The sequence below is a fragment of the Diceros bicornis genome, assembly GCF_020826845.1.
Source record: "Diceros bicornis minor isolate mBicDic1 chromosome 2 unlocalized genomic scaffold, mDicBic1.mat.cur SUPER_2_unloc_6, whole genome shotgun sequence".
Classification (NCBI taxonomy): Eukaryota; Metazoa; Chordata; class Mammalia; order Perissodactyla; family Rhinocerotidae; genus Diceros; species Diceros bicornis.
In genome coordinates, this window is record NW_026690880.1 from 723,371 (window position 1) to 736,388 (window position 13,018).

Below are 13,018 nucleotides of genomic sequence, written 5' to 3' on the forward strand. Positions count from 1 at the left end.
CAACTGAGTCTCTCCGCAGTGTAAGCCCTTCAGCTGCGGTACAATAGGTGATTGGAGGCCAAGTGACAGACCCTGTGACTCCTGATTCCCAGTGCATGGGCAGCCCTCTCAGCCCATAAATGGTGGTGGTGTTTGTGAATCATCTTTCTGGTAGTGTGGAAGGTATAGGGGACGTGTGGTGGGACACGTCCTGATAGTGTTGGGAGGGACTGTGTGTGAGATTACGGTGTTGAAAGGGAAGGACTGGAGGCAGGTGCAGTGCGTGTATGACCAACAACGGTCAGTGAAGGGACAGCCGAGGTGTAACTAGGGAAATCAGGGACCAGCAGAAGTCATGTGTTTAATACAAGACATCAGGCCTAAATGGAGCCACTTAGGTTACGCCCCACGTCAACAAGCGGAGACTTAATTAGACTTTTGGCCCTCCCAGTGATGGAATCTTAAACCAGTCAATCAGGAAGCACCTGATGAGCAGCACGAGTAGGTCATCTTCCTGATAGAGCCCTGCCATCCCCTAAAGGAAGGTAACCTTACAGTAACCAACCCGCTTTGTTGTCTAGTGTAACTTAATTGTTCCTGCTCCCTTCTGCCTATAAAAGTCTTTCATTTCGTACAGCTCCTTGGAACTCCTTTCTCTCTGCTAGACTGGATGCTGCCTGATTCATGAAATGTTGAATAAAGCCAATAAGATATTTAAAATTTACTCAATTTTGTTTTGTTTTGTACTAGTTTGGTGGCAGCAGTGGGATCCAAAGGAGATATCTCATAGCTTTGGGGATGAGAATCACAGGCATTGGTACCTGCAAAACCTTTGAGTTCTCCATCTTTTTTTGCTGTTTCAGAGTGTTGTTGGTAAGTTCCTCTCAGATCTCAGATCCACTATCTTTTCATTGAGCTCCCGATCTAACTGGCTTCCCAGTCCAGGGCCAATGGGTCAGTCTAGATTGACAGGATGCTCTATGAGAGCATCAGTCTTACCCCTTGGCTAGTCAGCAGTGCCAGACAAAGGCTTAGTGAGTCAGCTTGAACTGGCGAAGGATTCTACCAGGAACCTGAGTCCCTGGCCCTTGGTTAGTCCACAGTACTCATTTGTTGGGGTCTGCTGGTTGAGTCTGTAGTCGCCATGTGTTAGGGTCTAGTGGTTCAGTCCATAGTTTTTGCTAATGGAGAGGAGTGGAAGAAATGTGTGTTCCATGCACACCCAGTCCTTGAAAACTTCCCACGTGCATTTTACATGCATTTTCCCCTCTGTTGATGGTCGATGAGTTTTAAGGAAATGGTGAAGGCACAGTGTGGAGGAATTGTGGGTTTCTGCATGACTAACTCGAGGAGTGCTGCCCCCTCAACCTGAACAGCCACCCGGCACTACTGGAAATGAAAGACATCCCCTCATCGTGGATTGGAAGACTCCTTATTGTGACAATGTCAACATTATCCAAAGAGATCAATAAATCCAGTGCACTCCTAATCAAAATCTCAAGGATGTTTTGTGCTGAAATGGAAAAAAACCCATCCTAAAATTCTTATGGAATCTCAAGTAAGCCCAGATACCAAAAATAATCTTGAAAGGAGGTGCTAAGTTGAAGGACTGATTCTTCCTGATTGAAAACTAACTACAAATCTGCAGTATCAAAACAGCATTGTCATGGCATAAAGACAGACATATTGACCAATGGAAACAGAATTGAGAACCCAGAGATTAACCCTCACCCATATCATCAAATGATGTTTGACAAGGGTGCCAAGATTATTCAATGGGGAAAAGTCTTTTCAACAAGTTGTGCTGGAAAGAGTGGATATCTACATGCAAAAGAATCAACTTGGACCCTTACATAACACCATACACAAAGCCTAATTTCCAGTAGATCAAAGACCTAAATGTAAGAGCTAAAACTATAATACCCTTAGAAGAAAACATAAGACAAAATTTTACAAGAGAGAATTTGGTAATGATTTCATGGATATGACACTCAAGGAGCAGGCAATAAAATAAGAAAATACACATACTGGACTGCATGTATATTAAAAAGTTTTGTGCCTCAAAAGACATTATCAATAGAGTAAAAGCACAGTCCACAGGATGGGAGAGACCATATTTGCACACCATGTATCTGACAAGGCCTTAATATCCAGAATAGATAGAGAACTCTTAAATTCAACAACAAAATCAAACAACCCAAATCAAAATTGAACAAAGTACATGAGTAGACATATCCTCAAAGAAGATCTGCAAATGACCCATAAGCATATGAAAAGATGCTCAACATCAGTAATCATTAGGGAAATGCAAATCAGAAACACAGTGGGAGACCATCTCACATTCATTAGGATGGCATCTATCAAAAAATAAAAAGAAGAAGAAGAAAAAGAATAGAACCAGTGTTGGCCAAGATGTGGAGAATTTGGAACCCTTGTGCACTGTCTTGGGAATATAAAATATATGGTTGCTGTAAAAATCAGTATTACAATTCCTAAAAAAAATTAAAAATATAATTACATAGGACCCAGCAATTCCACTTCTGGGTATATACTCCCCCAAAGAGTTGAAAACATGTTCTCCAAAACATATTTCAACACCCATATTCATAGCATCATTATTCATAATAGCTAAAACATGGAAGCCACCCAAGTATTGTAACCAAGGAAGGGCTTGCTGCCCAATGCACCCCTTAGGCCAACCATGAGATACCCGCTCTTGTAGAAGGGAAAAAGCTTTATTACAAGGTTGGCCAGCAGGGAGACAGGAGACAAAGTTTAAATCCTTCTCCCCAATGTGCAGTTGAAAAGGGCTTTTTAAGGGCAAAGGAGTGGGTGCGGGAAGGTTGGGGTCAGTCCTAGGCATTTTGCTCAAGAAGATTTTCACGTTCTGTCCTACATCCCACGTTCAAAAGGCGGTGTCCTTAACATGATCGGCAGGGGAGTTCTTGGTCCCCTAGGTCATCCTCCGTCACTTGTGCAGTCACGGTTTGAATCTTGCCAGCCATCTTATGGTCTCATTGGCTCAAACCAGTTGAAAATTGCTCAAGGAGGAAAAACGAGAGTTTCTGAAAAGCAACTCATGGCCCAAGACTAGAACCTTAGTAAATATCATATGGAACGTGGCTTAAGAAAGTAGTCTCCAGGGGACCATTGATAAAAATCTGGTTGTGGCCTCATTTTATTTTGGGCTTGGTTTTGGGCCGGGCTATGGTATCTGTCCAGGGATGTATGGATATGCAAAATGTGGTATATACATACAATGGCATATTATTCATCCTTAAGAAAGGAGGGAAATTCTAAGATATGGCACACCATGGGTGAACCTTCAGGATATGACTCTAAATGAAATAAGCCAGTCACAAAAATACAACATTGTGTGATTTCCCTTCTATGAGGTTCCTGAAATCGCCAGATTCAGAGAGACAGAAAATAGAACGGTGTTTGCCAGTGGCTGGGAGGAGGAGGAATGTGAAGTTATTCATGAATAAGTATAAAGTTTCAGTTTTGCAGGATGAAAAGTGTTCTGATGATGGATCGTGGTGATGATTGTACAACAATATTAATGTATTCAATGCACTTAAAGTGTACTTAAATATATCGATGTAGCCTGATGACTTGGCCTGGCCGAGCACATGCTTGTGCTGTTGCACATCTTACCCCTCACTGTACAGTTGGGAAACTGGCCCAGAAAGAGGCAAGTACTGGCCCAGACCACAGGAGGCAGTCAGGGTCTCGAAGACTAGACAGAGCTCTGGCTTCCTTGACCAAGCCTCCGACCCTTCCCTCAGGGGCCCTTTGGCAATGAGAGACATTAAGATCCTAGGAGGTTGATGGCCACGCCTCTCCATATGGGGTCATTTTCCTCTCCTCATCATCACATGTGCACAGGTACACCCACTCACACTGACTTCTCATGTAGGGGCCATGGAGGTGCAGTCAAGAAAGACCCGACTCCGGAGAATTGACAAGAGGCAGGAAGGAGAGAGGGTGGAGGCAGCTCTCCCACAGGGCCATAGCATCCGTTCTCCTAGATACGTGCCCAGGGGCCCAGTGATGGGGAGAGGAATCCCTAAGGATCCTAGGTTTCCACCTGTTCCAGACCCATCCCTGGCCCAGCTTAGAAAGCACAGGACTGGGTCCCTGCAGTCCACCTCTGTGTGCTCCCAGAACTATGATCAGCCCACCCTCCCCTTGTGTAGGCATTGGGAACAGAAGAGAAGACCTCAGTGAGTGTTGTCCTGTATAAAGTGGCGTGCATCCAGCGGGTGACACCAAGGGTTCCATGAACTCACAACGAGTCTGTTGGACTAGGTTCTCTGTTGATGACCTACTGTGCTCTGCAATGCTGAGAAAATGCTTTCCACCCACTTGAGATCGTTTAGAACTGAGGAGGCTTGGGGGTTTGGGTGGATGAGAACTGGGGATAAGGAGAAAGATGCCAGAGCACTGGACACCAAGTCTAGAGATGAGAGAGAAGACCAGTCCCTGTTGGACCCTCGGGGTCTTCATCTAGAGGCAGGGGGGAGTCATTGTCCTGGTTGAGGTTGGATGCCACAGGAGTGGAGGACACCTGGTGGGGGACAGCAAGATGAAGGAAAAGGTAGGCTCCCGAGATTCCTCCTACTCCCGCGAAGGTGACAGTTCCTGCTCCTTTACCTTAGAGAGCCTCTGGTCTTGAGGACACCCAAAGAACGGTTCCTTTCTGTTTGGCGGAGATTTGGTAAGGGCTGCAGTGCTAGTGATGGCCACCAAGGTGTGGGCAGCCTCTTGTGTCAGTGGTGGCCAGTGAGTTTTTGTTTTTATTTTTTTCAGTTGTATTGAGATATACTTGATATACAGCACTTTGCAAGTTAATATTGTTGTGTGGTATATTTGAAAGTTGCTAAGAGAGTAGATCCTAAAACCTCTCATCACCAGGAAAAAACCTTTTATTTCTCTTTGGTGATTGATGTTAACTAAATTTATTTTGGTAACTGTTATATAATATATATACACATCAAGTCCTTTCCTTCTGCTGTAAACCTGGAATTTACTCAGTGTCCACTGAACTTTACTTGACCTCCTGGAGCAGCAAAGAATCAAGTAGAGGTCTTTCTGGCTGACCCCCTGCCTCAGAAACAACTTGTACCTCCTATTACTAGTGTTCATCTCCACAATCAAAGTTGGTCAGAAGCACGGGGCGGAGTGCAAGATCTTCCCATGTACTCATTCAGCAGCTGTGCAATGAACACTCATCCTGTGCCAGGTGCCCTGGTGGGCCAAAGTGCAGGATGAAAATGACCAAGTTGTCCCTGCCTGCCAGGAGCTCACACTCTAGAGGGGAAATGGACAAAAGCAAAGACATGAAAAAGAAAAGAGAAAGTGCTGTAGAGAAACACAGCAGGGGACTGTGAGGGAGGGCTGGGCATCACTGGGTAGGAGGGTCTGGAAGGCCTCACTAGGGTGACATTTGCTGGGAGCAGAATGACAAGAGGGAGCCAGCCCTGCATTAGTCTGGGAGCAGTGTGTCAGGGAGATGGCACCACTGGTCCTGAGTCTCACAGGCAGAAGTGACTTTGGCCAGAGGGGGTTAGAAAGGTGGCCAGTGCAGCTGGAGGGAGGCTGGGAGGAGAGAACAGGAGCTGGGGTGGAATGTAGGGCCAGGGCCTGGTAGGCTGTGTCAGTTACGTTTCCCTCTCTGACATCATTGCCTGTAACTTTGCACTTCAAAACTACAAATGATGACTATCTGACAATTTGTGTGGATCAGCAATCAGGCACGTTTTAGCTGGGTGCCTCTGCCTCAGTGAGTTTGACAGGTTGGGGCTGTGGCTACACATGAGGCTCGACTGGAGGAGGACTGGCCCCCAAGTTCACTGTCAGCCTTCAGGGTTCAGTTTGGACTGAGAGCCTGAGTTTCTTTCTGTCTGTTGGCCTGGGCAGTCCGGTGCTTCTCTCCTCTATAGGCCACCACATTGGGCAGCCCCACACACTGGTATTTGATTCCTCAGTTACAGGGATTCGACAGTGAGAGAGAGAGAGAGATGGAATATGAGAGAGGGATTAAGAGGAAGTGAGAGATATTTTTAGTCAAAATTTAGACAAGACATCCCATCACTTTGGCTGTTATTATGTTAAGAAGCCAGTTACTACCACTTGGTTCCACGGGAATGGCTATTCCATGGGTGGGGCTTACTGGGTACCACTGAGGGGGCTGCCCACCTCATAGGCCAAGATGAGGCACTTGGGTCTCATTCTCCATTAAACAGGAACAAATCTAATGGTTTTATGCCGCAGGATGGCAGTATCTAAATTTCCATTAGTTTCAACCCCCCCGATGATGCTGACCTGAAAATGAGGCCAAGTTGGAAGCGACTGTTCCAATATCACATTGCTAGAACCCAGGCCTGTTTAGAGTGGTGTTCTGTGTTACCTGTCACCCCTTCTTGTTATTCTTCCATCTCTAAGTTTGTGCCTTAGGTACCTGTGACACCAGCCCACAGGGGTAATAGATATTATGACATATAAACCGGGTGACATCCCTAGGAAGTAGATTCTAGCCTGATCCCCATGGTGCAGGTTTGGAGACTGGGGAGGACCTGAGAGGCACAGGGATTTTCCCAGGGTGAAGAACTGGTAAGAAAAAGGAGGTCTGCATTCATCTCTGTCTCCTCAAAGCTAGGACCCGACTTAGGTTCCCAGGGAGCTGTGGCTAGGGCTGTGTAGGCTCCTTGTGTACAGTTCAAGAGATGACATGGGGAGGAGGGTGAGCAGCCCGGGTGCAAGGGGCAGCTCTGGACATGTTTGATTGAGGGAAGGTGCCCAGGTAAAGGAAACTTGAAAAGTGACCTCACTTCCTTGGTCATAGACCACAACAGATCTTAGAACTCTGGTAACCAGACACCCACAGCCCCCCATCCAGCTCACTTGACTGGAGACAGTCAACAGGCAAAAATGTTTTGTTATTGTATCCCAACTTTTGGAGGATCTGGGCTCAAAAAATCCCAGAAAGAGAATATTTTTGGTTGTTGCCGACGTTGTCTCAGCCCTCATCCCTGATGCCTCTGGGTGTCTGGCAGGAGGCAGTGAAGGCTAACACGGGGCAGCCCAGGAAAGGCTAGTGCAGGCCAAGACACAACTGTGATCCCACCTGATCAGCCCCTCACCCCTTGGCCCTCATCGTGTGTGTGTGTGTGTCTGTGTGTCTGTGTGTGTTTGTGAGGAGGGGGGAAGGCAGGGCATGGGGTCAGGTCATTCCTGGGCAGGAGCTGGTTGTTAGGTGTCAGAAGCATGGTGAGTCTGTCATGTTCATAGCTCAGATCATGGCTGGCAGCATGAGAAAGTGAACTCCTCTACTCTTATGCTACCGAGCCATAGAGGTTTCATCTCCTTCCCTCCCTGACCACACTTCTTTGCAAGGATGTCCCTCTGTGCCTGAACTGAGGAGCAGACTTTCTCTTAGGGGTTGACCCCAGTGGCAGTCTGCAGGCAGCCCCTGATTCCTTCTGGCCCAGCTCCCGAGCAGTCTTTGCAGAACTCCGCTCAGGAGGTCATTGAGGAGCTGCCCAATGGTTTCAACTCCACCAACTCACTAGACAAGGGTCAGGTGCATGAGGCCACAGACGCCATCCAGTGCTGCTCTGAGATGAGATCAGGAGCCACACTCAGGACATTGAGATGACGATGTTGAACCAGAACTAGGGTGGGACCAGACTTGTGATGTCCCTTTTTCAAGCTAAAGGGGATGTACACGCAAGTCTCCTGCCTGGTTCGGAGCTGAGCTACCTTGACCCTCTTACTCTTGCCCAGTGTGAGCTTCTGGAGGCCACTAAGGCAGAGCCAGAGGGTAAGGGGGACTGCAGGCTGGCTACATGGAAGGGAAGTGGGATATTTCTTGTGTTTAGGACACATGGAAAGCCAGCTATGTGAGTGAACTTTTCTCTTTATTCCACTACAGCGGCAGCTGCAGAACTCCAGACAGTGACAGAAGTAGACCAATGGGCAGTGGTGGAGGTAGAACTGGCTCCAGCGCCGTTGACATCACCTCTTCTAGTGCTGGAGTGGGCCTCACCTCCATCAGCAGTGTTGGAGCTGGAGCAAGGGCCAACATTGGCTCCAGCAGGAGAGGTAGCTGTTGAGCTGAACCATCATATCTAGTGGGAAGTCCATCTCCACTTGTGGCTCTTAAGGAGTGTGAGAAGAAGCCCAACCTCACGGCCTTCCCTCCTCAGCTGGTGGTGGAGCAGTTGACCATGATGGATGCGGTGAGCAGCTGGGCTCTCAGGGTGAGGTGGAGCAGGCCTTCCCTCTGCCATCGTTGCACCAGACCTGATCTGGACTCCTATGATCTGGACCCAATTCCTGGCTCTGCCCCTTACCAACTGTATGTCCTGGGCAACTTTCTGAACCCCAAGCCTTTGCTGTCCACCTGCAGGCCATAGAGGTGGACATTAAGAGTACGTGCTGCACAGAATGGCTTTGCCAGCTCCATGAGGTAGAAGAAATGGAAAGCTGGGCAGGGCGTGGCCCATCAGTGGTGGAGGGGAACTCACTGTGTGCCGTCAGGTCCACAGTAGCCCAACCGTCTGCTCAGGAGGCTCAACAACCTCAAGACTTATTAGACACCTGACGTGTACTTCACTACAAGGGAGACAAACAAGGCCCGTGGTTGTAGCTGCCACGGGGGAATGTGCATCAGAATGGGGAGTGGGACCAGAGGGCGGATCATGGTGGTGGAAGATGCTCCCTCGGCATGAGCTGAGTTGAGCCACCGTCTGGAGCTTGGGGTTAGCCAGGACGGGCTGGGTGCAAATGCCCCTCTCCCTTCCCTACCAGTATTGGGTCCTGGGTCATCCTGTGCTGGGTACCCTTGGTGGACAGAGAAGAATACCCAGAGACTCTCACAAGACTCAGGCCACATCTTGAGGTTCCTGAGCTCCAGCTCTAAATTGTGACCCCTGCTTGGGACTTTGGGGGCTGTGGACACAGAGCTGGGGTGTGGCAGGGCTGGGTGACACTCTCCCTGTTCCCCAGGAGCTCTTCCAGAAGGTGGTGCCCTCTCAGTGCCTGGGCTTCACCTGGGGCAAGAGGAACAAGCCCGGCAATGAGCACCTGACACCCACTGTCCAGGCCACCGTCGACCACTTCAGAAGGGTGGCCAGCCTCGTCATCATCACCTGCCTCGGGAACGCGAGCATGATGACCCAGGACAGGGCGAGGGTAGGGGAGCACTGGATTCAGGTGGCCCAGATGTGTTGTGGGAGGCCCAGTGGAGCCCCTCACTGGAGCCTTGGGAATTGTCTCTCCACCTTTATCAGCTCCCAGGATTGAAGTGTGTGGTCTAAGCCCCTGCAAGTCCCTAGGCCCTTCCTGCCAGGGGCACGCTGACCTTAACTCCAGGTCCCAGTGGTAGGATACTCACTTCCTACCTGGCTCCTTCCCTGGGTTGAGCTAAAATCCTCCTCCCTGTGAGTGTTACTCTTTGGGTCCTAAATGTGCCCTTCTGGGGCTCCTTGAGCGTCTGTCTCATCCAGGAGGGGTGATTTAAATAGAAGGGGATTGAAGCTAGATCAAGAGGGGCTCCAGCACCCCACCTCACACCTCACTCTCTTCCCTTCCCCAGGAGTGCGTGATCCGGAAGAACTTCTCAACCCGCACTGTCATCTCTGTTCTGCAGAAAACCTCCACAAACCACTTGAAGAACACATGGGAGGAAGTTTCCCTGTGGGTAGGCCTCTTTCCATAGGAGGACCAGGGTGGATGGGGGATCTCCTGTATGTCTGCCATTGTCTCCTCAGTCAGCTGGGAATTCCTGGGAGGCAGCAAATGCTGGGGACAGGGCCTGGGCCTCGGTGTGTTGTCTCTAAGTCTCCTATGTGTCCTTAGTGCACCAGTTCTGCTTCAAGACTCAGTTTCCCTACATGTCAGGTACTGGGTTGAACCACATTGGAGATATTCAAGTGTTTATAGCAACAGAACTCTACGACCAGTTGAAACTCAAAGTGGTCGAAACAGAGCTGCTCTGTGGATCTTGGGAGTGGACACCCCAGTGACCAACAGGAGAGCCCCCTCCTAGTCCCATGGGACCTTAGCACTCAGAGGAGCCCAGTGAGAACACTCCCCCAGGAAGGTTGAATCTCTTGGGTTGTCAAAGAAAAGGGATTTGCACTCAGACCCCTCACATTATCCCTAAACTTATCCTTCCCTCTTTCCCCTCCTCTCAGGGACAGCTCTGAAAAACTGAAGGAGCTCTATAGCCAAGACGAGTCCTTGAGAAGATAACTGATGACCAAGGTAGAGTAAAGGCTGGGCGTCTGGAAAGAGAGGAGGGGAGAGAGGGGGAGGGGGACTGGGTAGGCTGTGGGTTTGATAGTTTCTCACTTGAACTTTCTCTGAAACATTCCTGTCTATCCTGTCCAGGTTAACAAGCAGAAGGATCTGTTAGGCCCCTTGGCCGGTGGGGTGCGATTTTTGGGCAGGAGGCCCTGGTCATGGGACACAGTGGTGTTGGCTGGGCTGTTCCAGGAGGAGTTGCTGAGCTGGTGCCATCAGCAGGTCTCTGGCTTCTATGCATGTCCATCCTGCTGGAAGTAGCGCCTTCCAGGATGTTGGGTTGTTGAGGTGGGTTTAGCCCTCAACCTAAACCTGTCCTCAGCAAGCCAGGCCCCTGCTGCTCCTTCTCTCTTCACCACATCTCCAAAGGAAGGGAACCCTGCCTGCCCCAGGGACATGTACAGCTGGGGATTCCCATGGACCAGGTGGACAAACAGGCTGCTCATCCTTGGGTCTGAACTGCTGGACCAGAGACAGATGTGTGTGCATTCTGGGACCCCCCACTGGACCCCTAGAGCAATCACTCGAGTCAACCACAGGAGTTTAACCTGAGTGCCTGGTTGGCAATGACATATGCCCCTGGTGGCTTATCAGCAGCGTCTAGGCAACTGATGGATTCTTAGTGGATCCTGCTGAAAGGATGTTAGGAACTTCATGTAAACAGGGAAGGAAAGTGTTCTGTCACCCCTTTCCCTGTGGATCAGAGGTGGCAACTTGGAGGTCCAGTTCCTTAGTGGATAAAGAAAGAGTTCAATGCAGGGGAATGTCCTGAGGGGTTCTTTGGGGAGGAGAAGGCTTTGGCATGGCCACTGTCCCAGCTTGGGGGCCAAACACTCCACGGGACTGGGGCAGGCAGGAGCCACTCAACCAGACTGCCAAGACACACAGTCCTCTCCATCCACGGCTCGGCCCAGGACCAAGCTTTGAGAGCTCGGGGACAGGACTCTTGTCAGTGGTGGGGCTGGTGGTTAGGGGAGGATGTTGGAACAGAACCTATGGCTGGGAGGGTCAAGGGGCCTCTCCTCTTTGGGCCCCTGAGCAACTCACTGCCCCTCTTTGGGCTTCTGTCTCCTCATCAGGGAAGGGAGGGATGGTGGTTCTGTGGTGCAGGCCTCACAGGGGTGTGATGAGGTAAGAGGGAGGAAAGGAATGTGGGAGCTTTCTGCCTGCTCCACCTGGAGGGGTGAAGGCGAACACAATGATGACAGTCATGTGACTCTGAGTCCTCAGGAGAACCTGTGAAGTAGCTGGAGTTCTCACACCTTCCAGATGAGTAAACAGGCTCAGAGAGTCCAGGCCACAAGCCCAAGCTCACACCCAGAGTGAGAGTTGGAGACGGGCTTGTTCTAGAATCACAAAACCTTGGAGGGTGGCGTGACATTGTTACCAGTTGATTAGAGTTAGATGTTCAGGGTCGGAGGCCAGTGGTGCTGGAGAGAAATGAGGTGAGGGGAGTATGGCCCACTGACACTGTCCTTGACCCTGGCAGGAGGGGTCCTCCACGTTTGCCTCCCCGGAGATCAGCCCCCAGAGAGTGCACGAGAAGCAGCAGCAGCAGGAGAATATGCCTGTGGGGGAGGGTCTCTGCTGGAGGCCTCAAATAAACAGAGGAGGGCCCTTCCTCTTGCTGCCACAGTGCCTGAATCCCCCAGTAGAAGTGACCAGGAGGAGGGCCTGGGAGATCTGGTGCAGAATGGGTTTGTTGTGGGGAGGGCCAGGGACCGCATACCCTGTGATTTGCCAGAAGCCGGCCCTGGGAGGTGAGGAGGAGGAGTGTGGTGTTCTTGGGGTGTGAAGGGAGGAGGAATTGAGGGGAGGCTTCTGAGGGTCTTAGGCTGCTGCCGGTGGGAACACTGGGGTGGGCAGAGAGTATGAGGGTGAGGACTTTTCAGGGGAGGGTCTCCAGGGGGCAGACTTGAGAGCAAGGGCTCATCCCACACACACCCCGATGTCACAGAGTGTCATCGCATATCTTGGTACTTTCCTCGGTGACCTGCTGATGCTGCACCTGCTGATGGGTGATAATCTCGAGGTGGGTGGACATGAGGAGCAGGTAGGGAGAACCAGGATCCTGAGCCTTGGGATGCAGGAGACTCCAAACTGAGCTCTGAGCTCTCAGCACTTGACACATCTCTCCTGAGAGCCTCGCAGCCGCCCCTGGGAGCTGGGGCATCAGGCCAATCTTAGGGATAAGTGAACAGAGGCTCCACCTGAGACACCCATTCTGGTTCCCCAGGCTAGGGAAGCTCAGAGCTGCCTGATGGCACAGCTGCATGAGGTTTTATCTGAGTTGGACACAGCCTCTCCCTCCTATGCTGCCCATGGAGGGAGAGAGACTTCGGGCCTCTCCAAGTCAGGCAGCACATATGTGGCTGAGCAGTCCCGTCTGCCTGAGACCTCACCCTCCAAGTCTGTCATCAGAGAGGGTTGTGATGCCACGTCCCTCAGCCTGACCCCCATGTCCTGCTTCTCTGGATCCCAGAGCCTGGCCTGGGTCCAAGTCCTGTTTTCTCTGCATGCCCCAGCCCCTCTGGGGATCTGGCTGTAGTGCAACATGAGAAAGGGTGGGCATAGGGGGCTAGTCAGGCTAGGGGCCTCTATCTAATGGACTCTGGCTCTCTGCCTTCCAGGAGAACAAGATTAATCTTGAGTAAAGGACTGAGGTGAGCAGCTGTGGCACTCCCTGCGGGGGAGGGGAAAGAGGTGGAAATCAGAGAGCTTCTGGGGA

General features: G+C 50.6%; 1 protein-coding gene across 5 annotated transcripts in view; it reads left to right on the forward strand.

Annotated features, from left to right (window-relative positions):
• Positions 1 to 8,010: 8,010 nt before the first annotated feature.
• LOC131401811 (ral guanine nucleotide dissociation stimulator-like) overlaps positions 8,011 to 13,018 on the forward strand; it is a 57,669-nt gene continuing 52,661 nt past the window's right edge. For 2 of the 5 annotated variants that reach the window (XR_009217993.1, XR_009217992.1), the window contains exons 1-4: positions 8,822 to 9,177; positions 9,581 to 9,685; positions 10,182 to 10,251; positions 10,378 to 10,512. Coding sequence is in view for 1 of the 5 variants with exons in the window: in XM_058536942.1 (XP_058392925.1) it covers positions 8,211 to 8,222; positions 8,992 to 9,177; positions 9,581 to 9,681; positions 10,182 to 10,239 (357 nt within the window). In the remaining 4 variants the exon portion in view is untranslated. Of the gene's footprint in view, positions 8,223 to 8,821; positions 9,178 to 9,580; positions 9,686 to 10,181; positions 10,252 to 10,377; positions 11,084 to 12,593; positions 12,954 to 13,018 lie in introns of those variants that run through there. The other 3 variants (XM_058536942.1, XR_009217991.1, XR_009217995.1) reach the window with 3 other exon arrangements.